The sequence below is a fragment of the Poeciliopsis prolifica genome, unplaced genomic scaffold, assembly GCF_027474105.1.
Source record: "Poeciliopsis prolifica strain line A6 unplaced genomic scaffold, Auburn_PproV2 SCAFFOLD016, whole genome shotgun sequence".
NCBI lineage: Eukaryota > Metazoa > Chordata > Actinopteri > Cyprinodontiformes > Poeciliidae > Poeciliopsis > Poeciliopsis prolifica.
In genome coordinates, this window is record NW_026562391.1 from 3,532,788 (window position 1) to 3,559,059 (window position 26,272).

The following is a 26,272-nucleotide window of genomic DNA, read 5'->3' on the forward strand; positions in this document are numbered from 1 at the left end:
GTTTTGCATTGTTTGTTGTTTCAACGTTTTTTTCTTTTTTTTATATGATGATGAACTAAAGTTACTAAAAAATGCTATAAAGTGCCTTGTAAACAATTCCAGTGTATAAAAAAACATTACTGATCCAAATACTGACCCCTGTGGGACTCCAAAAATTCCCAGGCTCTCCTCTAATTGAGTGTATTAACGACGTGCCTTTTGATGGCGCAACCTTTACTTGCAGCGTAAGGCTTTTATTTTGAAATTCGCCGCCGGAAGCTTCAGAATTCTCAATGGGTAGCTTCACAATGTACGAGCGTGGTAGTTCCTAGTCCTTATGAAAGTAAAGTGCGCTTCGTTCGCCCTTGTAATCTGTCAGAGGAGCGGGGGTATTGCAGTCATCTTTGGAGCTGCAGCGGTGCACAGCAGACACAGTGTCCGTCTCAGAGAGTCACAGACCTCGGGCGTCAGAAAGCGTTTATCCCTCCTCCCGTGCACGGTCCCCGGCGCCGTGGACCCGGGTTCTCCTTGAATGACCTACACACCACCCTAAAGAACGCGCAGCGGTCCCGTTGGCACCTGGACAGCGGCCGGCTCGGAGCGCCCTGCCGTAAAACACACAGCAGCCGACGGAGCCAAGCCAAGCGAGTCCCGCGCAGGCTTGTGGCCGACCTCGGAGCGGCTCACCCGGGCGACTGCACCGCAAAGCAGGACGCGCTGCGTCAAGGAGGAGCGAGCTGGAAGTTTATGGTGAAGAGTTTGGAGGTGGCCACCGGGGAAGAGGCGCACTCTGACGGGCTTATTACCGCTTCCAGACGTCACATGATGTACACAATCACCAGGGGTCCCAGCAAACTCGTTACACAACGGAGGACAGGTGAGTGAGTGAGTGGCAGCGCGGGTTACCTAACGACGCTCCACGGAGGAAAGTTTGCTGAGTTTATTTACTTCAAATAAAAAACTGCACAAAGTTAAACAGTCGGGTTTCACCTCAGGTCCCACACAGCAGGTCGAGAGCAAGTTCAGCGACTTGAAGCTAAAGCCCACCTCTTGGCTCGCCTCGAAGTGAGTACACCCCGTCTTTGTTCTATTACCGTACCTGTAATTATGGAGTTTTGTTTACGCGACTCGCGCTGGCAGCCGCGTGGGCCCAAAATACTTCTTCCCACGTGGACGAGCAGTGCGGTCATGTAACGACCTCGACGTGGCATGCGTCCATTATCGGACGTGTCTATTTTTTTGTTTTTGTAAATTTTTGTAAACTTTTTCCCTTTAGACCCGTTCTTCAAACCTTTATCTATATTTACTTTAGAGTCACATTTTGACGTCTTAACATTGTTTTTGTGGGGCGTTCATGATCGGTTGTAAAATCTGGTTCTACCTGTAGACTCACCTTTTATGGAGCCCTTTCATATGTTAGCCATTTTCCGCCACTCAATAATAATAAATACTTATTTCTTTGTTTGTTTTTTGTGGATATCTTTTTGGTATTTCTCATATTTACGTTATACTTTCTCATAATAATTACTTAGCTATGTAATAATGAAATCCAAGATTTTTTTTTAAATCATACAAGTGGCAGAAATGGGCTTCCATACATTTTTTTTACACCATACAAATTAATAAAGAATATTTCTAATAATTTAAGCTTCTTTATTGGATTTTATGATCAGATCAATTGAATTTTTTTTAAATATGAAATTTAGATACAATCTTGTTTCTGTTTTTCTGCTGGTCAGAAACTTAAATTTGGCCTGATTATTTTCTTATAATAATAATGATAATAATAATAAGGAATTTATACTTCAATTCCAGCAGAGCCTAAACTTGTTGTAATTTTCCAATATTTCTTGACCAGCAGTAGGACATTGGATCCTGCTAGTCACCAAAAAAACCAAAAACAGAGAAATTAGAAAAGTTCATAATTTGCTCCATGGAATTAAAAATAGAGATGATTTACAACTTCCTTTCATAAGATTAATATATGAACCTACAGGATTCCATGGTGAACCTCAGTGTTTCACCTCGGTTTCCCAATAAGTTGAAGCCTCAGCCTCAACTCACTTAACTTGCCTCCACGAATATGGCTTCTCTCGTTTTCCGGCTTGTGATCGGCGCGCCGTCCTCCCCACAGCTCTCCACCTCCGAAGATCGTCTTCAATCGGCTCAACGGGAAGCGCCACAACGGGACGGCCACGCAGAAGAGCCAGAGCCCGGCCGCAGAGGGATTCACGGCTGCGCACGAGGAGAACGTCAGATTCGTCTACGAAGGTGAGGGTCGCCGGGTCAGTGGGCCGCGGGGTCAGACGTTTAACTCTCTGGAAGCTCCCTGCTCCGTCTGACCTAAAGCTGACGCAGCGCTTCAGAGAGTTCACACTCTACATGGAGTTGGCCGCATCACGACTCAATCAAATGAAACATAAATTCTGTGTTTAAAAAAAATAAATACACAGGCCTGTTACAATAACACATTTTTCCGGATGATGATTTGTCCCAGTAGTTATCGCGATAAACGATAATATTGTTGTTTTGAGAAAATTTTCAAGTAGCATATTGATGATGGCATAATAATGCAAGATCACAGAGATCAATAAACTGCAATTCTGGAATTGAAACGTATTATAATCCAAAATAAAACACAGCTAAAAATAATAAATAAAACAGAAAAAAAAAAAGCAAACGCATGTAAATAATAAATAAAATGGATTATGATGTCACTGAACCAATTATTAGGTTTTAGGGGACAATTACTTTTTTCACATACGTGTATTTTGTGTATTTTCTTCCAAAAACTAAAAATCTGCAAGTGCAGATTTCCCACTTCACTCTGAGTGTTCGTCTCATTTTCGAGCTTCTTTTCTTGAATTTTCTCTCTCTTATGAGGAACTTTGGCAAATGCTTCTTTCCGTTCAGAAAAAGAGCCCGGAGGAAAACATGGCTTCCTCTCACTGTGAAGCCATGTCATGAATAGATGGCGTGATTAAATCTAACCCAGGACAGGTTCTCAACTTCACGTCAATGTGTCTGCAACAATTAAGCGGCGTTTTATTCAACAGCGCTTCAGAAACCGACGGTCGCTTCGAGTTACTGTAATGTGGGTCAGCGCCGACCGGCCGTCCCTCGGTGGGAAAATAGCAGCCTGCACGGCTGAGTTTGTGTAAATCAGCAACTTTCTGTTTCCTTTGGGCTCTCGCCAGGAAAGATGCGACTCCGCTGGTTGTTTGTTGCCACAAAACTGCAGCTCTTTGTTGTTACTGGATCTGAAAGAAAAGGAAATAAAAACCAGTTCCTTAACCAGCTTCCCTGCAGTAATGTCACTGGGATCTGGATTTTACATCGACAGTAACAAGTCGAAGGTGCAAAATACTGAGACCTTTTGTTCCATTTTGTCAAATTATTCCAAGTAGGGCTGCAACTTCAGTTAGCGATTTATTCTATTGATTGCTCTGACGATTAATTGATGAATCGGATAAGAAAAATTAGCACATTCTGCTGGTTTTTCATTGAAGTCGTTTAAATGCATATTTCTTGGATTATGTTTAGTAAATAATAAGTAATAGATGCTTAAAAGATCATTTTGTTTTACAGAATTTAAACCAAGTGATGCTAAATCTTTACCACTTGAGGAGTTTTTGCAGACGCGTTATTGTTAATCTTAAATGTAAATATCTTTTATACAGGTTCGGATTAATTATTGCCAAGTATGTCCTCCAGCATAATCAATTTCTAAATTAGTTGACGGTCATTTCAGTCATCAGCTAATCTCAATTAATCAGCCCAAATTTGAATGTATTTTTGCTGTGATTTTAAAGCAGATGTGAACTGAAAGGAATTTCTTGTCGGTTGCATTAAGAAATCCAGCTGTGTGTGTGTGTGTGTGTGTGTCTCAGTCTCAGCGTCTGACGTCCTGTGTGTGTTTCTCTGCCTGTGTGCAGTATGGCAGGAAGTGGAGCAGAAGCTGGAAGACCGAGGGGAGTCAGCTGACAGCAGGGGGCCGGTTCAGTACGCAGAGAAGACCCCCGGCGCTGTGATGAAGAGTGAGTTACCTCCACCTCCTGCAGCTCAGCGCAGAACAAAGCAAAGCCGCCCTCGTAAAGCTGATCTCCCGTCTGATTTGTGTCGGGCGGCTCTGTTCCTGCAGAACTTTGAACCAGTAATCTCACCTTGATTCCGGAAGCGCCGCTTTCATCACCCCGGTGGACTCGAGCGCTACTGTGTGTGTGTGTGTGGGGGGGGGCGTTTTCCTGAAACGTCTCACTCTTTGAATGCCAATAAGGATAGATGATCTTTATTTACATTTAAGATATTATGATGATCTGCCATAGGTCAGAGGTCATGAGTAAAATGAAAAGTGGATTTCTTGTGATACCAGAGTGGGCGTTTTCCTTAAACGTCTCACTCACTGTTTCAGATTGAAAGGCTCTTGGCTGCGCCAGACAAACTGGTTCCAGTTTGTAGCTGCAACATTTCTGACGGATTATTTTTAACTTAATTGGCTGGCACTCTTGTGTAACTGAAAACAGATAGACTTTTTGTGTAATCAGAAGACGATTGTTGCTCAGGTTTTTTTCTATCCTAAAAAAAAAAAAATAAAAAATCTGTATAATCCAAGTCTTAAATGTCCCAAAGACTGTGCTGAAATAATGCATATAAGAAAACAACAACAAAGGCTTCATGGTGAACAACCCAATCATTTATTATTTAATATTACTAGACGTCATTTGATCATCTTTGACCTATAAAGACAGGAAATAGCCAAACTGAGACTTCACTGTTCATCTCCTCTGAACAGGTTGTGGATACTTAGTTGAAGTGCAAATAAGCAAGAAACAGTGAAATGGAGGGGAAAGATTGAAATAGAGGAATTAGAAGAAATTAAAGGAGAGAAGGCTAGGAAGGAGGGAGAACAGAATGCAGACAAGATTAAGAAAATTCTGGAAATATAGACTTAAACTTTAGCAACATTTTACCAACATTTCAGATACCTTACCAGTAATTTCTTTATGGACTGACCTTCACATGGAGCGTGATCTGTTGCTCACACAGATACGCTTTCTGCTTGAAATGTGGCGCATTCCCTGCAATCCTTTTAAAAGTAAAAAGCCAGGTCTTTTCATTACTTTGACATCCAGTTTTAAACTGATCCGTTGAAACAAAACGACAAACTCTTGATCAGAAGTTGATTCTCCTTTTTCTTCGCTCCTCTGCCCAGACTTTGTGCCCATAGACCTGGAGGAGTGGTGGGCTCAGCGCTTCCTCGCCAACATCGCCAACCTGTCGTAGCCGTACGAGAGCGTGCACCAAAAGCGGAGCAAGCCGGCGCCGACCGCGAGGGGACCGGAGTCGAGCCCGTCTCCCGGGGGCCGCTGTGCTGTGCGTACTTTTCGGAATCTGATTTTAAAGCACCTTGCTTTACGCTGCAGTAGAGAAATCTGGGTGCAGTATAAACCCGTCCCCTCCAGTCCCTGAGCGGAGCAGCGGCGACCTGAATGTGAACTCTCGACAGACCTGACCTCATGTTGTGCTGCGTCAAGGGACTCCTCTCTGTACTTGAACAATGTGTGAGAAGAAGCGGTGAGATTTTTATTGTCTTTAAACACGCACAGCTCTGGGTACGTTTTGGGTGTTTGGATGTTAAGCTTGAAAAAGTAAAAAAAAAAAAACATTTTCAAAACTTTTTGTGTGGTGTGGTTTCTGTGGAAAAGTAAATATATATATTTTCGGCACTAGTACTTGTTATTAACTGGACAAGAGGGACGCAGAGACGGGCAACGCCCCGTATCCCATCGACTCGACGCTGCTTTCTGGATGCTAAACGTTTACAAACGTCACATCCTGCACACAATACAACAAACACTTCCGTTTTATTTTAACAATGCAACATATAAAAAGTGAACTCCCAAAATCCGAAACCTCTTAAAAAAATATCAAGTATTTACAACGTTTAAATTGGTGTAAGCGCCTCAGAATTTAAAAACAGATTCAACCAGACATTAAGCTCCACACGTAAAATCGACATTTTCCCCCCCACATTTTCTACATCAAATTAGCGTTTTAAAGCTCTGTTCTTCCTCCCGCCCCCCATCGGCCCCCGGCCCGTCCACGCGCCCCGCCTGCGGCCGGCCGCCTGCTGGCCCGGCTTGGCCGTGGTGAAGGTGATGCACTGGGAGTCCAGGTAGTCCACCAGCTTGGCGGCGCCCAGGCGGATCCCCGCCGCCTTCAGCTGCTGCTGGAGCTGGGAGAGAACCAGAGGCTGGTACTGGAGGATCCGACTGTACAGGTCGGAGTCGGACAGGATGAAGGAGCGCACCGCCTGGAGGCGGTCCTGGAGGCGCGAGGCGGCCTGAGAGGACGACACGTCGCTGTCCGAGTCGCCGCCGGAGGAGAGAACCAGCTCAGGGTTGGACCTGCTGATGAAGAGGATGTCACAGAAAAAAAAACTTGAAAACCATCCATCATTTCTCTTCCACTTATGCTATTAAATGCTGCTTTGTAAGAAATCCATGATGATATAACGCTAAAAATAGTATTTAAGTAAGAGAAGCACCACTTCCACATATTTTACTCAAGTAAAAAAGTATTTGGTAAGAAGGCTGCATAAGTACATAGTAACTGATCAAAACATTAATCAATTAATATTTGAAAATTGCTTCTCAGGCAGACTGAAATATAAAATTGTGTGAAAATGTTGCCATTTTTAAAAAGAGCAAAATGAAAATAATTTATATAAAAATAGCTTAATGACAACATCAGGCAAAATAAGCATCTTTCCAAATCACTGTCTTTCAATATGAAACTCATTTTGAAAACTGAATTTTTGGTTAAAACAAGTTTGTTCTCCATTCAGTGAAGTTACTCACAGTAGTTTAGTAAAGGTAAAAAGTACGGTGTAGCATAAATGCTGAAAAAAAGCAACTTTTTTGTTCAAGAAGTTCCTCCAGTAAATGTAGCTGAGTAAACATAACTAGTTACTGCCCATCTAAAAATTAATAAATTGGGTCTGAACACTTCTCCACTACACGTGTTTTTTAGTTTGCAGACACAGAAGCGCTACGATCACACCACGCACTTTTCCGACTCGTCGCTGGCGGCGGTGGATGAGGCGTTTGAGCCCTGGGAGGCAGAGAGCTGATCGCCGGCTTCCTCTTGGTACGTTTTGACGGGGGACGCGGCGGCGGGCGCCGGGGGCTCTTTGAAGCGGGCGCAGGAGACCGCCCCGCTGAGGGGCCCCTCTTCTTCCTCCTCTTCCTCGGAGCTGGTCAGCTGGTGGGTGTACTGGTGGATCTCCTTCAGCTTGAGGACCATTTGACGCTTCGGTAAAGGCCGCACGCCGAAGCTGCATGAGGGGGGGAACGGTTAAGGCGAGCAGATGGCCGGGAGAGACAGGAGGGGGAAAAAAACAGAAAAGCAGCCTGAGATCGACTTAGCCGAGAGTAATCTGATTGGTTCATCACTTAATCACCTTGATCGAGGGGGAGAAGAAAAAAAAAACCCAACTTGACCTTTGTGTAAACTTTGCTCAGGGTGAAGATGATGAAGGAAGTGCGACTGACCTGCTGAGTTTGTTCTTGAGCTCAGGCGTGTCCATGTCAGAGTAGTGAGGCGTGGGCGTGATGGGCACCGGGGGGCGCCGCCGCTTCTGCTTCCACGTCTCTGATACAGTGACAGTTCATAAGCAAGGGCGTTTTTTTTTTTCTGATGGTGCAGCATGTTGTGAGTAAGGCGGAGGATCAGTGATGCTGTGGGCCTGTTAGTCTTTCCAAGAAGAGGCATCGTAAACTATCAAAAATGCAGCTACAGCTAAAAAGCAAGCGCTCAATTCATTTTAGTGACTCGCTTCAAAAAATGAAAGATTCATTGGGATTTATTATTATGGCTCAGTTAATAAAAACTAAAAATCAACTTTTCAGAAAATCTAACTTTGAAACTTTATCTCACAAACCTCTCAAAGCTTTATTTGTTTTTTTTTTCTTCCACTCAACTTTCCACTAACAGAAGCAGCATCAGTGACTAACCCTCCCACAGCAACATGCCTGCATCTAGAATTTTTTTTTTTAAAAGCTGCAGCCTAGAACATTTATTAAAAATCACAACATTGACTTTGGAGTTTCAAATATGAAAAACTTTTTTTTGGGTAAAAGTTACCATCATGAAATAGTTTTCTCTGAAATAAAGTTGTTGAAGGTCTTTGAATTTCGCCACAGTTTGAGTTTTACTGATTAAAAAAATATGTCAACACCTACTTGGAGTTTTGACCTGAGCCGCCGGGTTCGCTCTCTGAGACAGAGGAAGACCCTCCTCCTCTTCCTCCTCCTCTCCCTCTCCCTCTTCCTCCTCCTCTATCTCTCCTGCTCCTCCATCGTCCTCCCAGCTGCCCCATATTTTGGAGTCCAGCAGGTCGTTGTGGACCTCTGACGTGGTCAGCGAGGCTGGACCTGCAGCAGGGTTCTGGACGCTGCTTGTAGCTGTCGGACTGGTCACTCCGGGTCTCCCTGCAGAGCTGGACTCTTCGGTGTCGTCCAGCTTCAGGCTGAAGCCGCCCGGGTCGCCTTCGGCGCAGGCGTCCAGGCCCCAGGAGTCGTTAAAAGCTATCGGAGGCTCATCCATGAAACTTTGCTGGAAACTAGAGTCCCTCACGTCTGAGACAGATGTTACTTGGTCCATGTCGCTGACGCCAGGCTGCACACTGGATTCCATAGGAGAAGAAGACGAGGGCTGACCTGAAGGATTGGAGACAGGGGTCCTCGCTTTCTTTTGCCTCTCTGGGTCTGCATGCAGCGGAGCCTCAGGCTTTGAGGAATCTCTAAAGGAACGGTGGGCTGCGAACGCTTCAGTGCTCTTTCGTTTGTTTGGAGAAACTTTGCGTTCTGCGGAGGCTTTCAAAGGAGTGCTGGAGGTCGGGACGGTGTTCCTGGACGGCGAGGTGGGGGGAGACGGGTCCACTCTGGGGAAAAGTCGCGTCCTGCACATGCTGCTGTCGGTCTGTATGGAGGCGGTCTTGGTGTTTCCGACCGGAGACCTGACAGGCGTGGAAGGGACGAGCCAGGAAAGCTCTGGCGAACACCCGATAGGCTCACCGGGACTGAACTGGGAACCACACACCGATTCTCTGGGACTCGGGCTCTGGCCGGGTTTGATCCCCGTGAAGCTCCGATCGGCTCCCTCCTCTTCGCTGGAGTCGGACAGAACGATGAGCTCTGCCTCGTCTCTCCTCGCGGGCGAAGGGGGGGCGCTGCGGCGAGCTCGGCTTTCTGCTGCGGCTTCCTCACTTCTCCTGTGTCCATCCCCCTGAGCCGGTCGCCCTGGAGACGGCCCGGGGACGGGAAGGTTGAGGGAGGATTCATCGGCGATGCTTGCTGACGACTGAAGCAGAGTCCTAGCAGAGTGTTTGGGCGCCGCTTCATGAGGCAGAAGAGGAGGCGCGGTTGAAGCTTCTCCATCATGGTAGGACTGGGAGAAAAGCCGACTGCAGCTGCGGTCCGAGACGCGTTCTGGTTTCTCATCTTCCTCCACCTCCTCTTCCTCTTTCGCCCTCTGCCTCTGTGTGGCGGCGAACTCATAAATCTCCTCCAGCTCCTCCTCGTTCACTCGCTCCTCGCCGATTTCTCCGTCGCCCGTGGCGACCTCGTCCTCCGGCCGTCCTCCTCCGTCCTCCTCCTCCTCGACCCACATGGATCGAAGGAGCTCCACGAAGGCCTGGTCCGTTTGGTTGTTGACGTTGTTCTCTTCCTGGTTCACGTCGAGCCCAGCGTCTCCCGCCGCCATGTTCTCCGTTTGGAAACGACACAGCTGCTCCAGCTCCTGCAGGTCAAACCTGGACATGCAGACGTTGAGTGTAAACGTGACTGAAACTTAAGTCGTTTAAACTTTTGACTTTGACCAGGGGGCTACAACCTGAGGCTCTGGAGCTGCAAGTGTCTCTTAACTACGGCTGAAGAAAAAGTAAAGAACCAACTGATGTTTTAAATGTAAATAAACATAGACAGGTTTTAGGAGATGCAAAAAGTATCATAATATTGTTTTTTCTTTTATTTTTACTGAATTTCCCACATATATCCATGGAAAAAAATGTATGCATCCACTTTGTGCAAACATTTATGTTTTCTTTACTTTACGCCCTAAATCTGGAAATAAAATTGTAATTTGACAAATTTCCTAAATTATACATAATTATGTCTTTTTATCAACAGACATATGTGTCTCTAAACAAGATCTGCTTTAGTAGACAACCCACTAATCACCACATGAATTCAAATAGACACTACACTTTTGGATTTCTCTTTGCAAACCATTTTTGAAAACGATGCTAATAATAAAACACAGACTATCATACAAATTCTAAACTAAACACGTTAAGAGTTTGTGGTTTTAGGTGAGCGGAGCCGACCTGGATGCCAGCTCCAGCACATGAGGCCGCAGCGCCGCAGCGACGGAGCAGCGGGCGGTGTAGAGGTACCGCAGCACAGCCAGCACCGCCTCGCCCGGCACGTCGCTCAGCAACACCCTGTGAGCTGCGGCGGTGCCCTCCTCCTGCACACCGAACCCACTTTCATGCACCTGGAAGAGGAGCGACGGATCACGCAAAGTTAAAACTTAACCTCTTAACCTATCAGAGCGGAAGACAGTCACAACGATGGCAATATTTCACGAGTTTTGGTCGCGAAATATTTCACCCCCAAAAAAGAAAAAAAGAAGAAGAAAAAAACAGTTAAAGGATGCAGATTTATTTGAGGCATTGGTCGGTTTATGGTCATAGCGAACGAACCTTTATCTATGTAATCCCCAGCTAAACAGTACAAATGTGAGTTTTTAATAGTACAAATAATTTTAATGGCTTTATTTAACGAAATGCGAATCTAAACTACACCTGGCCACATATCTGGTTGAAAATGCAATCTCAGAAAAGGGGGGAAAAGAAAGAAAAGACAAAACAAACTGTTTTTTTTTTTTCCTTTTTCCAAATTTTCCATGAGTCTAAATGTCCAATAAAAGAAAACAACTCTGTTTTATTATTTTAACCCTCGTGCGATCATAACATTCTATTCACTCCCCCTGTCCTACGGGTCAAAATGACCCGTCCTAACAAAAGCCCCAAAATAAAGCAAATTAATTCAATTTGGATTCCAAAATCTATTTTTCGTGATGAAACAATCTGTTATTGATCTATCCAAATATTTCAGCTGCTTCCTCCTCGTTTATGCCACCTTAGATATGGGATGTAAACGACATTATTTATTTAAAAACAAACTACTTGAAGATAAGAACATAAAGCGTCTAAAAAAACGTTCATCATTTCACCATTTCAGCCAGCAGGGGGCAGCGAGCGTACACCATGAAGGAATGCGCAAAGTAGACCTCTCCACTGTCCACCTGGAGCTGCAGGTCACTGAGCTGAGGGTTGTTAACCATGCTGCTCAGGTCTGAGGACAGCCTGGAGAGCGCCACCTACAGGGGAAACACCATAACAACAGATTAAGCTTACCACAAACATGACAGGTTTCTTTATTTTTTTAAAATTCTTCCTGGTTTGTAATTGTAATTTACACAAGAAGCAACAAAAACACATTTCATTGACATTTTATGACTAACACATAAGTCAATTTAAGTAGCTGAAAACTTTCTGCTCACCGACTCATGTCTGGCTCCGTCTCGGTCCGCCTCTGGCCGATCTGACCTCCTCACTGCCCGGCTGCTGGTGTCGGTGTCGTCCGACGGCTCAGCCTGATTCTCCAACTTTTCCTCTTGAATGAAACCGCTCAGGTGCCTGGCTGCGGAAACAGACGCAATCAAGATTTAGTCAGATTTCCTTCTCATCTCTCCCGTCCGTCGTGTAGCTCAGTCAAACCTTACATTTTTCTCCTGATATAACTGCATGGCAGAGTTTACCTTTGTCCGCGTATCCGTATTGGGTCAGAGTCATGCCGTCTTCAGCCAGCTCCATCAGGTCTCGGATGGCCTGGCTTCCCACTTGGAGCTCTCCCGTCCCTGGAGTGGAGGGAGAGGAGGACTCCGTCTGGGAGCAGGAGGGCAGGGCAGGCGGGGCAGAAGACGCCGGCTGGTTGCTGCTGCTTGATAAGACCACATCTGGCTTAAAGTGGAACAGGAGGACATTGATTAAAGCACATGTAAGTTGCGGAAGTCTCCAATTCATATATCTAAAATTAGGGCCATAAAATTTCTCACATTTATTTTTAAAAATTGAGTTGCCCTTTAATATTTATATCACAGGCCTTAAATGTTGTCGTACATTCAGTGTATTTATTTATTTTAATGGAAAAACAGCACTCCATTGTCGACTGTCTTTCTGAGCACATTTAAAAAAAAATAATTTTCAAATTACATAATATCCCTCCAATGCAAATAAGAAAACTACCACGACTTGCCATAACCCCGCCAGGTCCTTGCAGTTTTAAACATGTTTTTGTTCCCGTTTTTCCTCTATTTATCCACAAAAATTTGACGGTCTGTTCTGAAAACTGTTATATTGTCATATTCACTTCTTTTGTACATTATTAAAGGTTTTTCTAATTGAGAATAAGTTAAAAAAAAAAACATTTCACCGCGTTCTGTCACTCAAACGGTTGAGGCTACAGCTAGCTCCCCGCTAACATACCCGTGCTAACTAACTATCTAGCTAGCTAGTTAGCTTTCCTGCCTCTATTGCATTTTGCCGCCAGTTGGCTAGATGAAGTTCACACATTTTTGTGGAAATATAGGTCATTCGTTATGGTCTTAAATTTGAGTTGGTGAAGCCTGCAGAAAACTTGCCGGATTTAAAGTTGACTGGGAGCAAATTGAATCTTGTGCTCCGGTTTAAGGTGGTCTGTAAAACGAAACGCAAAATAATTCTATTTTTTTTAAAGATGGGCCTTCAACTTTTAAGTCAACTTAACACATGACAAAAAAAAAAGGAATAAAGCATGAAAACGAATCCTTTACCCCCCTCTATTACCTTTGTAATAAACAGGTGCTGGAGCTCCGCAGCGTAGAACTCAGACAGAGAGGTGGAGCCTCCACTCAGCAGTGCACTTTTCCGCCAGAGGGGGGCAGCACCTGTCCAGCCGGGCAGCTTGCTTGGGCTTCGCGTCGGGGTTGGAGGAGAGGGCGGCCGGCGGCGCAGCAAGAGAGCAGAGACCCGGTCCTGCAGCCTCGCCAGGGCGGTCTCTGCGTCCTGAACTAGGAGGAGTGGCGGAGGGCGAGGGACGGCTCCCTTTTTCTTTTTAACGCGTCCTTTAGCTGCACAAAAACAGAGAAGAAGAAATGATAGTAGATTTGAAGTTGATGAGGTTCCTCAGACTGATCTCTCACCAGATGTTTGAAAAGTGTTTAAATTTAAGAAGTGTTCAAGTGAAGTACATCTGCAAATTTTCACTGCGTCTCAATTTTTCCACGTTTTGCTGTCATGAATTTTATTTTACTTTTTACATTTTTGCAGATTTCTTAAATAAAATTAAAAAGATCCCACAATCATACCTCACATTTGAAAATAACTTCCTTATAGACAACTGAACAAATTTTTAAAATTATGTAGAATCTTATTTAAGTGTAAAAATGTTTTCCCAAATTTCTAGCATACTATGCCTATAAAAAGCATTCAACATCTTGATTTTGAGTGATTAATTTCAGATCAAAACAAAGGGAAGGTCTAAAACTACCTTATTATATCAAAAAGGTCTCCAAGCCCAAGAACTTTACAGCCTATTTGTTCTGAAAGGTCCCAGAAAATGTTAGTGGTGGTACCGTACCAGCATCTGGATTCCACATCAGCAGTGGAGTCACGGAGCTGTGAGACGGACCGCTTTGAGCCTGCTGTTCCTTCTGCTGCTCCAGGAGGGAGGAGGACAGAGCCAGAGCCACCATGGTGTCCTCGTCCAGCCGCTCTGCCTTCTTCCTGGGCTTCTTCCTTGCTGGAAGCTCCGGCTGAGGCGGCCCTTTCCTTTTGACGCCGCCCGTCTCTAGGCTAGGAAGAAGAAACAGGGACAGTTTCTTCAGCTTTATGCGCTCAGGGGCTGCGGCATTAAGGACGTGTCCTTCACGATGAGGCACTCACTGTGCGTTGGCGGCGACGGCAGAACTGCGGCTCTCCTCGGCCTGTCTCTGCAGAGCTTGCAGCAGAACGGCCGGGGAGACGCCCATGTCCGCGGAGCAGCGCTTCAGGTGGGCCGAGCGGCTCTTCTGGCTCTTGAACTTCTTGCCGCAGATGGGACAGTCGGGGACAGCGGAGGGCGGGGGGAGAGATGCCGCGCTCTGTTCGTTTTGATCCAAACACCTGCAAGAAAAGCAAACATGTTTTTTAAAGGCAGACCGTAAATTTGTAGCAGGGCTGAGGGTCGAGTCTTTTCAGAAGCTCAGTTAGCTCAGATTGTCCAATCAAAGCAGTTCTGGTGTGTGTGTGTGTGTGTGTGTGTGTGTGTGTGTGTGTGTGTGTGTGTGTGTGTGTGTGTGTGTATGGTGAGTGTACTGGACACATTTTTTTCTGATAATTGTCCAGTTGGAAATTCTCATCATGTCCAAGTTTCAACCATCTGACCTGAACCGTCATCCTCAGCTGAAAGGAAATTGGACGAGACCGGGGCTGAAATAATTAACTGTGACGAATCGATTGTTGAAATAATTGTTAGTGATTGATTAATTGTTAACCGGAGTGTACAAACTCAAAAGAAGGCCATTTGCTGAAAGAACAACAAGCTCAGAGCAGGAATTAAGCCAAAACTTTACTAATCCTGTAAAGAAACAAAAAACAAAACACTAATCAGTTAATCAAAACAATAAACGTATTGTCATCTAAACATTCTAAAAAGGTCTGATTTTTTCACAGTTTGATGCTGTGAGCTGTTTTTCAGTTCACAGCTGAATGGCTACTTTTGACTTTTACGTGAGTGAAAAATATGTTGAAGTAGAGCTACTCTTAGTCCAGTTTACCAGCCTCTGCCTGCAACATGAGACACACAAAGGAAGAACACGTCCGGACCTGTTGAGGTGTTGTGTGCGCCCCTCGGGGGTCATGTGTGACAAGTCCCGGTGGCAGATCTGACAGAAGAAAAGGCCTCCGTCCTCCAGGTCCACCATCTGGGCCTCTGCCGCCTCCCTGTCCAGCTCCCGCTGCAGCCGCAGGGCCAGCGCCTCGTCACTCTCTGGGATCTCAGAGCGGGGCGCCGCCGCCGCCGCCTTATCTGAGGACAGACGTGGGTCATAGTAAAACTGCGCATTGCACTTTTTTATCCGTCCCCTTTACCATGACACTACTTAAGAGTTTGTTCGAGAAGTGGCTCTTTAGAATGTCCATAATCACCATGAAATACTTAAAAATGATAAACAGATGTTTTAGAAATAATGTTTTTTTTTTCCAGTGAATAATTACATTGAATTTCAACTGAATGACACTACGAGTATTAGTCACTTTTACTTATATCTTTTTTTTACTGTTAGGCTAGTAACTATTTGCAAATGTCAACTTCTCCACATAAGATGAAAGTTTCGTCCTCTTATTTTTAAAACAAAAATATTAACAGTTGTTCTTTTACAACAGGATTCCTGTGATAAGATTTGTTTAATGTGTGCAGTATTTGTGCTTATAATAAGGTAGTTATAGTTTAGCTGGACTCAGGGCAAAAAATGGGCTTGGATGTCATGTAAAGGTTGCAGACCCATGTTGTAGCAGGACACAGTTCAAGCCTCGACCTAAATCTGAATAAAACTGCACACCACACCACCACCATTTCCATAACTTACGAGGTTTGGGTTGGACTAATCTTTGCATTACCTGCTTTTTGATGCTGTGCAGTCACAGTACAGCCGTCGGTCTTTGCCGGCTCGATTCTGTTTCTGTGCATCATCGTCTGTGGCCTGGCTCTCTTAAACTCTTGCATCCTGTGGAGTACCTTGTCTTTTGCTTTGGCTGGAGGAAAAGCAGAAGCCTGAACAGCATCCTCGGAGTCACGCCCAGTTCCTCCACAGACCACCTCCGACCCAGTGGCTGAAAACCTGGACAGATTATCCTCATCCTGCCCATCAACCGTTCTCTTTTCCCCCCGGGTTGCCTGGCTGGAGCTCTGCTGTTCTGCCTTCCTGCTCGGTCTGCCTGGTTCTTTCTTGCGGACGCGCTTCAGCAATTTGGAGCAGAGGTCCACAAAATCCAGCTCGGAGTCGTCCATGTTTATGACATTAGGTGGCGAAGCTGCATGGTTCCAGCTGCCGCTCCCAACTCGCAGAAACAGCTGGGTTAGGCAGGGAAAACGGAATAAAAACCCATTTCGTCACCTGTTAACGGAGGGGAGACGAGGTCCTTGAACACAACACGACAGACAGCAGCCGGTGTGCTAGCTATTGGTGCTAATCAAAGTCTTGCTGAGGTTTGTGGACAGGTCCCTCATTGCCTCAACACTCTCCGTCTGATGCTAGGAGTGTCTAGTTTTACGTAACATTGCTTAACGAAAGACAGAAAGACCCGAAGAGATTGTTTATGTTTCAAAACGTCTTACCACAACCGCTCCATTCCTGGCTTCCGGTCACGTGATAATCAACCAATAAACAGCGGTTATTCAGATCATCTTTTCGCTGACGCCACTTACTGTAAAATATAACTTAATATTAAATAAATATTTTATTATAGTAAATACAGAGTTTCTGACGACGATATAAAAAATATCTAATTCACTATAAATACAATAACTGCTCCACTGAAAAAGGAAGTGAAAATAAAATAAATCAATAAATCTTCTGAGCATTGCTGTGTAAAATGACATATTGTGTTAGAAATGAAGGAGGTTCAGATATGGTTTCGGGGAATTTATATGGGCTGCATGGGCATTAGCCCGGGGCAGCATTAGAAACGACACACATAAGCATTGGATGAAAAAAAAAAAACCTCTGTTGAGCCCTGAATATTTTATTTTATTTCACTTTATGCGCGTGACTACAAAAAGGTCGCCGTCGTGTCCAATTGGCGCCCCCAACTTGTTGAAAACATGGAGCAAATTTTAGTTTTTGCTCTTTGAAAGTTGGTCCTTGAATGTCCTCTGGTGAGTGTTTCCTGATATAATTTGTTTAATCTGAAATATACAAGTACGTCCAAAATAATGGAAAGTGCAAAACGCCTACAAGGAGCACGTGCACGAGCGTTAACCAGATTGTTCAGCTAATTTTCAAAGAACAGAAAATTGCTCACAAATGAACAATTTCACAGAAAGAACAAGCCGCTAGCTATGAACAATAAAACAACTGCTTTACTAATTAACTCATTTTATCGTTAAGAGCCACAACGCCTTCGTCTGTTGGCTCTGTTCGCCAATATTTAATATGTTTATGATTGTCATAGTGGTGGGAATTGCGGCTGGTTTTCGAGATCCAGACCATTTGGACACATAAGAACCGGGTCTTTCTTGGCTCCTAAACGGCTCTTCATCATTCATCCCGCGGCTGTCCCATGGCTAGACAAATTGATAATCGGTAGCTTATTCACTCCGAAAAGCCATTCTTCTTAACAGTAGTGTGTGGTTTCTGCCAGTGGTCCCAAAGTGCATTGCTCAAGGGCCAGTGTCCTGCAACGAGATGTCTCTGCTGGCTCTTAGCTCATTTATATACATTTATTTATTTTTGTCTGTACTTAATTTTGATTTGTGCTGTAAAATAGAACAAGTATGGGAACACTTTTTATTTATTTTATTTTTTTATAACAAATTGGCATATTTTCAATTCAATCCTGACAAAGTGGGCTAACTGGTGTAAGATCACTTTTCTCCTGTTGCTATTAGCAAGAAGATGGAAATAAAAGTGAAATAGTCACAACATGGCTGCTGTTAAACCTGACATCTAATCGGCTGAACTGGACCCTGCGGCTGTGGGAGACGAATCCCAGATCCCCGGACTTGTCCTCCTGCAGATGTGGGCCCTCAACCTTAAGCCAACCTGAGATCCTGTAAAACTTTATAATGACAGAAAGTTTAGTGGAAGGAAAAAGTGTGAGTGTGCAAGTTAACATCTTCGTAACAGTTTAAATGTTGATTAAAAATAATCCAGATCAACTGAATTAAAAGCAGTTGGAATATGACACAGCATGTAGTAAACGAGTTCACTTTTTGACGTTTAAAGTTTCTAAGTGCATCTGTAAATTAAATATAGAGGATTTGAGCATTTACAAACTAGGCTAAACTCTGAAGGCAAGAAACTTTTTTCTTTTTTTTTTTTTAACATACAAGTATGAAAAGGTTTAGGCTTAGAAAGGGGTAAATAGGCAATTCTTTAGGTACCAGAAGACTCAATATGGGGTATGTGACCAAAGTTGATGCTAAAGGACAGAAAAGTACTGAAATGAATAACACACACCAACAGTAAAAGTATTGCCTCATTCAGTCAACAGAGTACTGGCATTCTTCTGTTGCACACAGTTTATTTAACAATATGGTATATAAGTAAGAAATGAATCTTTTACCAGTTTATACAGTGATTTCATTCTCTCTTCCTTATATTTATAGTATTTTTGCTTAATAGCTTGATTTACAATAGGAGAAAAAGGAAATCCCCCCCCAAATTCAAGTGTTTGTGAGAGGAACGAAGGTTGATGACAATTAAGCTTTCCTTAAGGTGAATCTCAAATGTTGCCCTTTCACCCGTTGATGGCTCACAACTTTAGTGTAAAACTTGGGGCTTTTGGGAATCACTTAAGATTGTTTTCTACAAACAACCTGTTATCATTCCACCTCAGCTTAGGGGGCTGGTCTCTTTCTCACGCTCTCTTTACACTTTACATTTGTATGACAAGGGGAAAAAAAGAAAAGAAAAAAAAAAGAAGGTATGACAATTTTCTTCTTTTTTTAGTCAAACCCAACAACTTTCTACACCAGCAGAAGATGGTTTTTTTTTTCTATTTGAGATTGAAGTCTGCAGTCCTCTGTGAAATTCAGAGCAGTGTTCCTATTAGTGACTGTGAGGGTCTGTGCATCAGTGTCTTCATGTGCGCCTGCATACATGCCAGCGAATACGCAGCCTGCCGCAGGCCAGTTCCTACTTTAATACGACCGAGTGCTCTTCATAAACACGCACAACGAAAAGTCTAAAAAATAAAAAAAATAAAGGGAGCCGCTGCCGTCCCTGAATGCATCGTCTCGCCGTAATGGTACAATACTAGATTACAATTGCCAGGAATGACGGCTCACGAAGAGAGAAAAAAAAAAACAAACCTGTCCCGATTCCCAGACAAAAAATATTTTTACAGTTTTAACAAAAAAACGCATTACCTTTTTTCCCCCAAAAAGACAACAAAAAATAAATCCAACAAAAAAAAAAGAAAAAATCCGGTACAAAATAAAAGATATGAATGGTATAATGCAATTTTACATTTTCTTAAAAAAAAGAAAGAAGGCATGAAATCATACCACAAATGAAAATAAACTGAGTACAGAACACATTTGGTCTCAACCAAAAATATATTCTTTGTGATTTAATTTTATTTTAAGAAGAAAACTTGCAAATCCCTCAAACATTTTAAGAAAAAAAAAAAAAAAAAAAAAAAACAAACCCGGCGCTTGGGGTCCAGGAAACCATTACATTCCCAAGAACAGTTTGTTTCTTGACCGAGTTTTTCTTTAGTCACGTCCCGCCCTCCCCTTTCCACAAAAACAGCTGAAACTTTTTACATGTCAGTACAAAACGAAAACGTTCTCAATCTTAGAAAGAACGAACGAAGCCCTCTGGTGGGGTAAAGAGTCCGAGGGGGAAACCGGGGAGTATAGGTGAGGGGCATTGGGAGAGAAAAGAGTTATTTTTTGTTCCCAGTTACAAAATGCTACAACCCCTCCACGAACCTCTCCAGCGTGTCCCCCGTGGCGTCCCCCACCAGCCCCAAGTCGCTGCTCAGTGCCCCCCGGTTGGGCGTGTTGAGCTGCGGCAGCATGGCGCTTTGCTCCGGCGTCCCCAGGTGTCCCTGCTCCAGCGACTGTAGCGGGCCGCCCAGCACTGGGTGAGGTGACCCCGAGTGCGGCAGGGCCGGGTGCTGCGGCGAGGGTTGTGGTTGGTTTTGGACTTGCGGCGACGGGCTGGAATGTGGCGGCGGCTGTTGCTGCTGCGCAGGCGACTGGACGGGCGCCGGGGAGCGGACCTGGTTGCCGAGGGCGTTGGCCAGTCCTGGCTGGGCAGAGAGGTGGGCGGTGCCTTGAGCTTGGCCAGCCAGCAGGTGGGTCTGGGGGCTCATGGGGCTCGGGTGGGCCGGGGAGCCCATTTGCTGCTTGAGGACGGCCTGCTGCTGCTGCTGAGGGAGTTGCGCCTGCTGTTGTTGCATGCGCTGATGCAACAGGTTCTGCGTGGAGTCCATGCTCATTCCGGGCTGGGCCATTTGAGCCATTGGTGGGAGCTGACCCATAGTTACGCCCCCCGCCCCAGCAGCGCCCGCTTGCTGCATGGCTATCTGCTGCTGCTGCTGCATGCGGATGTGGGAGTACATCGCAGGAGTTCCCTGCTGCTGATTGGGAAACTGACCGAGGTGACCCTGCGGCATTACCCCTTGCTGCTGCGGCTGTTGTTGCTGCTGCTGCTGCTGTTGTTGCTGCTGCTGCTGCTGTCGCAAAAGCTGCCGGCGGTAGAGTTCCTGGATCTGCGGGTTGGTGCTGTGAGCTGCGTTCATCAGCTGCCCTGCGCCCAGCTGGGCCAGCCCCTGCACTGGAGCCTGCTGCTGCTGTTGAGGGGGCATCGCCGCCCTCTGCACCGGCCCACCTTGCATGGCCATGGCCTGCATCGCTGGCATGCCGGGTTGCTGCTGCGGTTGTGGCTGACCAGCCTGCGGCTGCTGCTGCGGCTGGCTCGCGTGGTACTTGGCTGTCCGCTGTTTGATGAAAGCTGCCATTAGCTGCGGGTTGGACTTCAGGATGTTGAGGACCTGCTGCTGCTGCTGCGGGGAGCTTGGGGACTTCAAGGTGCGAAGGAGGTCCTGAAGCGCATTCGGGGGTATGGTGCCTGTTCTCTGGGGGGTTTGCGGCCGCGGACCTGGTTGCGGCGGCATCAGCATCCTCTGCTGACCCTGTTGCCCGGGCGGCATTATGGCTCGCTGGATGCTCATGGCCGGCTGAGGCGTGTTCTGGTTCGGAACCACGCCTGGCTGTTGGTTCTGAGCCGGCATGGGGCCGGTGGCTGCGGGCCACTGCCCTAAAGGGGGCTGCTGCATGACCTGGGGGCCGCGGGGCCCCGCCACCACCTGCATGGTTTGAGCCATGCGCTGCTGCTGCGTCTGCTGGGGGGTCATGGGTAAGCCGTTCATGTTGACCCGGTAGTTCTGCTGGTTCTGCTGTGCCTGCGCCATCATCTCTATGTGGTGTGCCATCTTGATGGCGGCAAGAGGAGCCTGCTGCTGGCGCTGCTGAGGCGACTGAGGGAGAGGAGACTGCTGCTGGTGCAGGGGCGAGGCGTGGGGACCTGGCTTACCCTGCGACACGCTCGCTTGCGGCGGGCCCGCTCGCGGCACGCCGGGGAAGGCAGGGGACATGACGCCTGCCGAGTTGGGCGTGGGCGGTTGGTTGGACAGCGGCTGCTGCGGCGTCTGAGGAGTGCTGGGCTGGGCGTGGGACGTGGGAGTGCTGGGCGCGGCAGTAGCAGGCGGGGACGGCAGCGGCATTGTCCGGCCCTGCATGGTGGCCATTCTTCTCCTCATCAACTGCGCCTGCTGCAGCCGATGCTGCAGCTGCTGCTGTCGGAGCTTGTGCTTGATGTTCAGGCAGAATGGGACCGGACACTTGTTCTCTTGGCAATGCTTGGCGTGGTAGCAGCATAATGCGATGAGCTGCTTGCACACCGGGCAGCCCCCGTTGGTTTTGCGCTTGCAGCCTTTGGTGTGCTGCACCACTCTCTTCATCTTCTGGCAGGACGGCAGAGAGCAGTTGGCGTTGCGGCACTGACATGCGTGGACCAGAGACTGGATGCAGCGCTGGATGCTCAGACGCCGGCTCTCCTGCGGGCTTTTGGAGGCTTCGCCGCTTTGGCTGTTGTTGTCGTCGTCCAGGCCGAGACCCCACTTCACCATCTGGTGCTCGTGGCCCTTCGTGTTGTAGCAACTAATGCACAGATCAAAGTCCTGAAGCAGAGAAAAGAACAGGTGAGTCAAGTTTATTTATACAGCACATTTCAGTGACAAGGCAGCTCGAAGTGCTTTAAATCGTAAAAACGTAATACAGGCAACAAAGATTATATTTTGTCAAATAGTGTTAGTATACTCTATTTTCTGCACTATAAGTAGCAGTTTGGCTCGTGCGACTAGCCACACTGAGTCATATTGCTTCCTCTTCGTGGCACATTGCTGACTGGTGCGACTTATACTACAGATCAACTTGTAGTTCAGACAGTAATCACAATTTCTATAAACTTAAAGTCCCAGACAGAAAATTGGATTTGTTTGAGGCGACCAAAATGGTGAAGTGTTCAGATTAAAGTGCTCTGCATAACAAAAAATAAAAATGACCAATTATGAAGCAAGGAAACATCACATTTTGTCAAATGCCATCATCAAAATAATCAAGAGTAATCATCAAATATATCAATGTTCCAATTTGTTTTTGATCTAAATCAACTCTAAACAAGTGAGTTTTCAGCCTTAATCTGAAGGAAGTCGGTGTTTCAGCAGTTTTGTAGTTTTCTGGAAGTTTGTTCCAGATTTATGGTGCTTAGAAGTTGAATGCATGTTTGGTTCCTGTGTAGTCAGAACATAAAAATGTTTTGGTTCTAAGCCATTCTGTGTTTTATTAACTAACAGAAGCATGTTAGAAGCATGTTAGTTAACCTCAGACAGAATCCTGCTTTCAGTGAACGCCTTTTGAAACAACAGGTAAAGAAACAACCAAAAGAGTAACCCACCTCACACACAGTGCAGTGCCAGCGTGTCTCCACGTGGTGCTTGCACTCGTTGCAAGTGTAGACGAAGCGATCTTGTCCCTGGTTGTGCAGCTCCACCAGCATGCACATGGTGCTCCACTTGCACCTCCTCAGGGAGCTGAACTCCCAGTGTTTGTCCCTCGCTAAGGTCAGGAAGGCGTCCCGGCCGTCCATCAAGTCGCAGGAGATCAGGGGGTCCGGGTCGACGATGGGCGGCAAGGTGTTGGCCAGGGGGCCAGAGTGAAGATGGATCACAAAGAACACCTAAAAGTAAAGACAAAATATCCGTAAAGAAAAAGAAGGAAATCAAGCCAAAACAGTACAGACTTGCCATTTAAAGGCACAGTGCCGTCAGCTGGAGTCTTTACTTAGTTTATATTAGGGAATGTTTTCAGTAATTTAATTTGAAAAGGCTAATAAAATAAAAAAATGCTACGAATGCTGAAGATTAATAAAAAAATATGTAAATTAAAAGGTAAGTTACGACATAATATCACAAATTTTCTTTTCGCTGAACTTTCTGTTTTATGCTTGGAGACGACTCGCTGAGCTGCCAGCCAGTTCACCTAAACCCTCCCGCTCCCCAAATTTACAACTTCCATGGACTATCTCAGAAGACAGTCCTTCTGAATCTGACTGGCTCAAGTCCAGTCAGATTTGTCTAACGTAATTCTGCGTAAGAGAACATTTTAAGAACAAGCTGACCTCTTTGTGCTTCTCCATGGTGGCGTACAGCTTCTGGGACAGGTCATTCGCTACGTTCGGCATCCCGGGCTTCTTCTTGTTGGCTCGGCTCACGCTGCTCTTGTTTTTATTCGTCTTCTTGTTGTTCTTCTTCTTGGCGTTTTTGCTGTCACTCGGGGTACCCTGAGGGACGACATTTAGATGTTAGAGGACAGACTTTGATCACAAAAACCTCTCCATGCCACCATTACTCTCTTGATCACTGATGTTCCTGGTTTGACGCATTAACCATCACATTTTAAGGCATTTTAGGCAGTTTTCTTTTCCTTTTTAAAAGGAGGAATTTGTTTACTCCAATTTTATTGCTATATTTCTAATATAGGTTTATAAGAAGTATTTGCAGAACGTACCAAATTTTCTTTAACCGATTGTCAGAATAGTCTATAGATCAATCAATAACTAAAATAATCATTACTTGTAGCCCTAATTTTATCAATTCAAAAGAGAAACTTAAGTGATTTAGTTTCAAATATTTGTAAATTTCTCACTGAACGACGGTACCTCTGGAGTTTCCGTGGCTGCAGTGGTTTCCTCCTTCTTCCTCTCCTCTTCCTCCTGCTCCAGCTCCTTAATGCTTTCCTCCAAAACGTTGGGCCAGAAGTCTCCTTCGAAGTACGGCATCTCATTGGCGCTGGTCAGCCGGTCCTCAGTCGCCTGTTTGAAGATGTCCTGCAGAAAAGACGTAGGGAATTTGGATCAATCATAAAATAAATGATGATTTTGACATAAAGTGTTGCCATTAGCGTCGTCCTCTCCAAGAACCTTTACCTACCTTGTAGTCGTGCAAGATCCTCTCAGCAAAAGCTTTGTCCAGCATTTTCCTGTACCACTCCTGCAGTCTCTTCGGTTTGGGGATCTTCTGCTCTGGAGGATGGCAGTGGAAGATGTAGTCGTCTCCCTCGCTGGGCGGACACGCCCAGATGTGGCCCTGCGTGTAACTTCAGAACCGCACAGAGCAAAGCTCGCATCACTAAGCAGCTCCGGCAGGAAACAGTTTTTATTTATTCTATCAATTTTGTCAAAAAAAAAAAAAAAATGTAGGACTTACCCAAGTTTTTTGACATACTCAAGATAGCCAATGAGAATTTCATGGTACACTGCTGTTCGTAGAACTCTGGGTCGGAAGAAGTGAATACTGTCGAGGTATGATATGTAGACCCGTCTGCAAAGATGGAAATAACAATGTCAAGTTAACAGATTAAGTCAATTAGAGGTGAAGATCATTTGAGCACAAGATAATTTATCCAACAGAGTGATGCATTTCACAAATTTATGCTGATGATTATTGCTGAGAGAGAATAAAAACCCAAACTTTAGTTTAGAAATATTTTGAGTATTTGGCGGTTTGGACAGGTAGGTCCCCAGCCCTGCTAGAGAATGAAAACAGCCTCTCCACAAAGCATAAAGTGCATCATAACATCCTGTTAAAATGCTGCATTGATTTTAGGCTTGATGAAAACAAAGTGGACCAACACCAGCGAATGACATGATCACCATGGCGCCTCTCCACTCTTCTTCTAGTCTCTGGGACCTTGATGTAAAAAAAACTTTAGAAAACTGAACATCCTTTGTCTCTCCAAGGGAGATTCTGACACCAGTTTTATTTTTTTATGTCCTGGTTACATCTGGGTGTTATGCGTCAGCTGCAGTTCACAAATTCCACCGAAATCAATGTTTCTATGTGGTGGTTGTTTTGTTTTTAAAGCGTCAAAAGGGTAATATTCAATTAATATTGGTAAATATCAGTTTTCAGTCACAAAAGCTATACTAATATCTCACATCAATATTGGCCTAAATTTTCTAATAAATGCATCACAAAAAAATTCTGAAAAACTACTGAAATGTATAACCCCGGGTTATACATATATTTACTTTTGAATCCATGTATATTTACTTTTTGAACTGAAACTCATTCATTGTTAATTTGGATTCGTCTATATGTGCATAAACAAACCAACCTGGTGTTAGGAAATGGGCATTCGGAGCCGTACTCCTGCACGTGCATGCCGAAGAAGCAAACATCCACACCATCGATCTCCTCAAATGCAAAAAGTGCTTTGGTTCTGTAGGGAAAGGTTTCAGGCATCTCACCCGTGTCCACGAACCTGACATGAAAGGAACATAAAGAAATATTCAAAATGTACACAAAAAGATGATGGAGATGGTGTATATGTTGCCCTCTTAGGAAGTATAATTTCACACACTTTAAAGGGAGTCCTCTGGCACACAAAGATTGTTTTTTGAAGCTTTTGAGTAATTGTTTCTAAAATTAAGAAGCAATGTTTACTATTGTGAACCACAAATCTTGTTAAAAAAATAAAGAAAAACTATCAAAAAGCACATAGTGGCAAAGAAAGAATCAATTTATTTTAGTGGTAAAAATAAATTGATTGATTTGATTGCTCGCTTATAAAAAATTGCAATGGTAGAAAATGAAAGATGAAGGATGGCATTTAAAAATATATCAAATATTTAAAAGTTTTTTTAAGAAAATCTAATTTGAATGCTTTAGGTTTTGGAAATGAAGAAATCTGGACTCTTTCATTCTTTATTATGACATAGAAACCTTTCAAGAATATATAGGAGCTCTGTTACACAGAAATAAGGAAGGAGCTCCTGAAGAGGTAACAATGTCACTCAGCAGCACAAAGTAGAACTGAAAGGTCATGTGACTTTAATCAATAAGGAGGAAACATGA

At 44.9% G+C, this 26,272-nt stretch overlaps 3 protein-coding genes across 9 annotated transcripts in view; 1 reads left to right on the forward strand and 2 right to left on the reverse strand.

Annotated features, from left to right (window-relative positions):
* Positions 1 to 283: 283 nt before the first annotated feature.
* On the forward strand, positions 284 to 5,661 carry mcrip2 (MAPK regulated corepressor interacting protein 2). The gene is made up of 5 exons (XM_055041308.1): positions 284 to 856; positions 975 to 1,044; positions 2,114 to 2,250; positions 3,915 to 4,016; positions 5,192 to 5,661. The coding sequence occupies exons 1-5, from the start codon at positions 727 to 729 to the stop codon at positions 5,260 to 5,262; spliced, it is 510 nt and encodes a 169-aa protein (XP_054897283.1). The 5' UTR covers positions 284 to 726; the 3' UTR covers positions 5,263 to 5,661.
* Positions 5,662 to 5,824: 163 nt separating this feature from the next.
* On the reverse strand, positions 5,825 to 16,487 carry slx4 (SLX4 structure-specific endonuclease subunit homolog (S. cerevisiae)). Of its 3 annotated transcripts, XM_055041306.1 has the most exons (14): positions 16,461 to 16,487; positions 15,743 to 16,239; positions 14,951 to 15,152; positions 14,030 to 14,248; positions 13,725 to 13,939; positions 12,932 to 13,215; positions 11,866 to 12,067; positions 11,608 to 11,747; positions 11,278 to 11,424; positions 10,367 to 10,536; positions 8,223 to 9,793; positions 7,533 to 7,632; positions 7,049 to 7,315; positions 5,825 to 6,389 (listed from the first exon to the last, which is right to left on the reverse strand). In XM_055041306.1, the coding sequence occupies exons 2-14, from the start codon at positions 16,131 to 16,133 to the stop codon at positions 6,026 to 6,028; spliced, it is 4,272 nt and encodes a 1,423-aa protein (XP_054897281.1). In that variant the 5' UTR covers positions 16,134 to 16,239; positions 16,461 to 16,487; the 3' UTR covers positions 5,825 to 6,025. The 3 variants fall into 3 exon arrangements, with proteins under 3 accessions (XP_054897281.1, XP_054897282.1, XP_054897279.1); XM_055041307.1 differs by having other exon boundaries at positions 5,825 to 6,386; positions 15,743 to 16,478; XM_055041304.1 differs by having other exon boundaries at positions 15,743 to 16,478.
* Positions 16,488 to 18,315: 1,828 nt separating this feature from the next.
* Positions 18,316 to 26,272, reverse strand: part of crebbpa (CREB binding protein a) — a 36,086-nt gene continuing 28,129 nt past the window's right edge. For all 5 annotated transcript variants that reach the window (XM_055040910.1, XM_055040909.1, XM_055040911.1 and 2 more), the window contains 7 exons: positions 25,533 to 25,679; positions 24,623 to 24,736; positions 24,347 to 24,512; positions 24,076 to 24,243; positions 23,536 to 23,697; positions 22,813 to 23,094; positions 18,316 to 22,036 (listed from right to left, as the gene is read on the reverse strand). In XM_055040910.1, coding sequence (XP_054896885.1) covers positions 19,763 to 22,036; positions 22,813 to 23,094; positions 23,536 to 23,697; positions 24,076 to 24,243; positions 24,347 to 24,512; positions 24,623 to 24,736; positions 25,533 to 25,679 — 3,313 coding nt within the window. In that variant the 3' untranslated portion in view covers positions 18,316 to 19,762. The remainder of the gene's footprint in view (positions 22,037 to 22,812; positions 23,095 to 23,535; positions 23,698 to 24,075; positions 24,244 to 24,346; positions 24,513 to 24,622; positions 24,737 to 25,532; positions 25,680 to 26,272) is intronic.

What these genes read in the sequence shown, in the direction of transcription:
- slx4 (XM_055041306.1), bottom strand. Translation starts at nt 16,133, where the DNA reads ATGGACGACTCCGAGCTGGATTTTGTGGACCTCTGCTCCAAATTGCTG. An exon ending in GATGTGGAATCCAGATGCTG is followed by an intron (nt 13,216 to 13,724) that starts GTACGGTACCAC and finishes GTTTTTGTGCAG; the next exon opens with CTAAAGGACGCGTTAAAAAG. An exon ending in GCCCCCTGCTGGCTGAAATG is followed by an intron (nt 10,537 to 11,277) that starts GTGAAATGATGA and finishes CTCCTCTTCCAG; the next exon opens with GTGCATGAAAGTGGGTTCGG.
- mcrip2 (XM_055041308.1), top strand. Translation starts at nt 727, where the DNA reads ATGGTGAAGAGTTTGGAGGTGGCCACCGGGGAAGAGGCGCACTCTGAC. An exon ending in ACCTCTTGGCTCGCCTCGAA is followed by an intron (nt 1,045 to 2,113) that starts GTGAGTACACCC and finishes TCCTCCCCACAG; the next exon opens with CTCTCCACCTCCGAAGATCG. An exon ending in CCCCGGCGCTGTGATGAAGA is followed by an intron (nt 4,017 to 5,191) that starts GTGAGTTACCTC and finishes TCCTCTGCCCAG; the next exon opens with ACTTTGTGCCCATAGACCTG.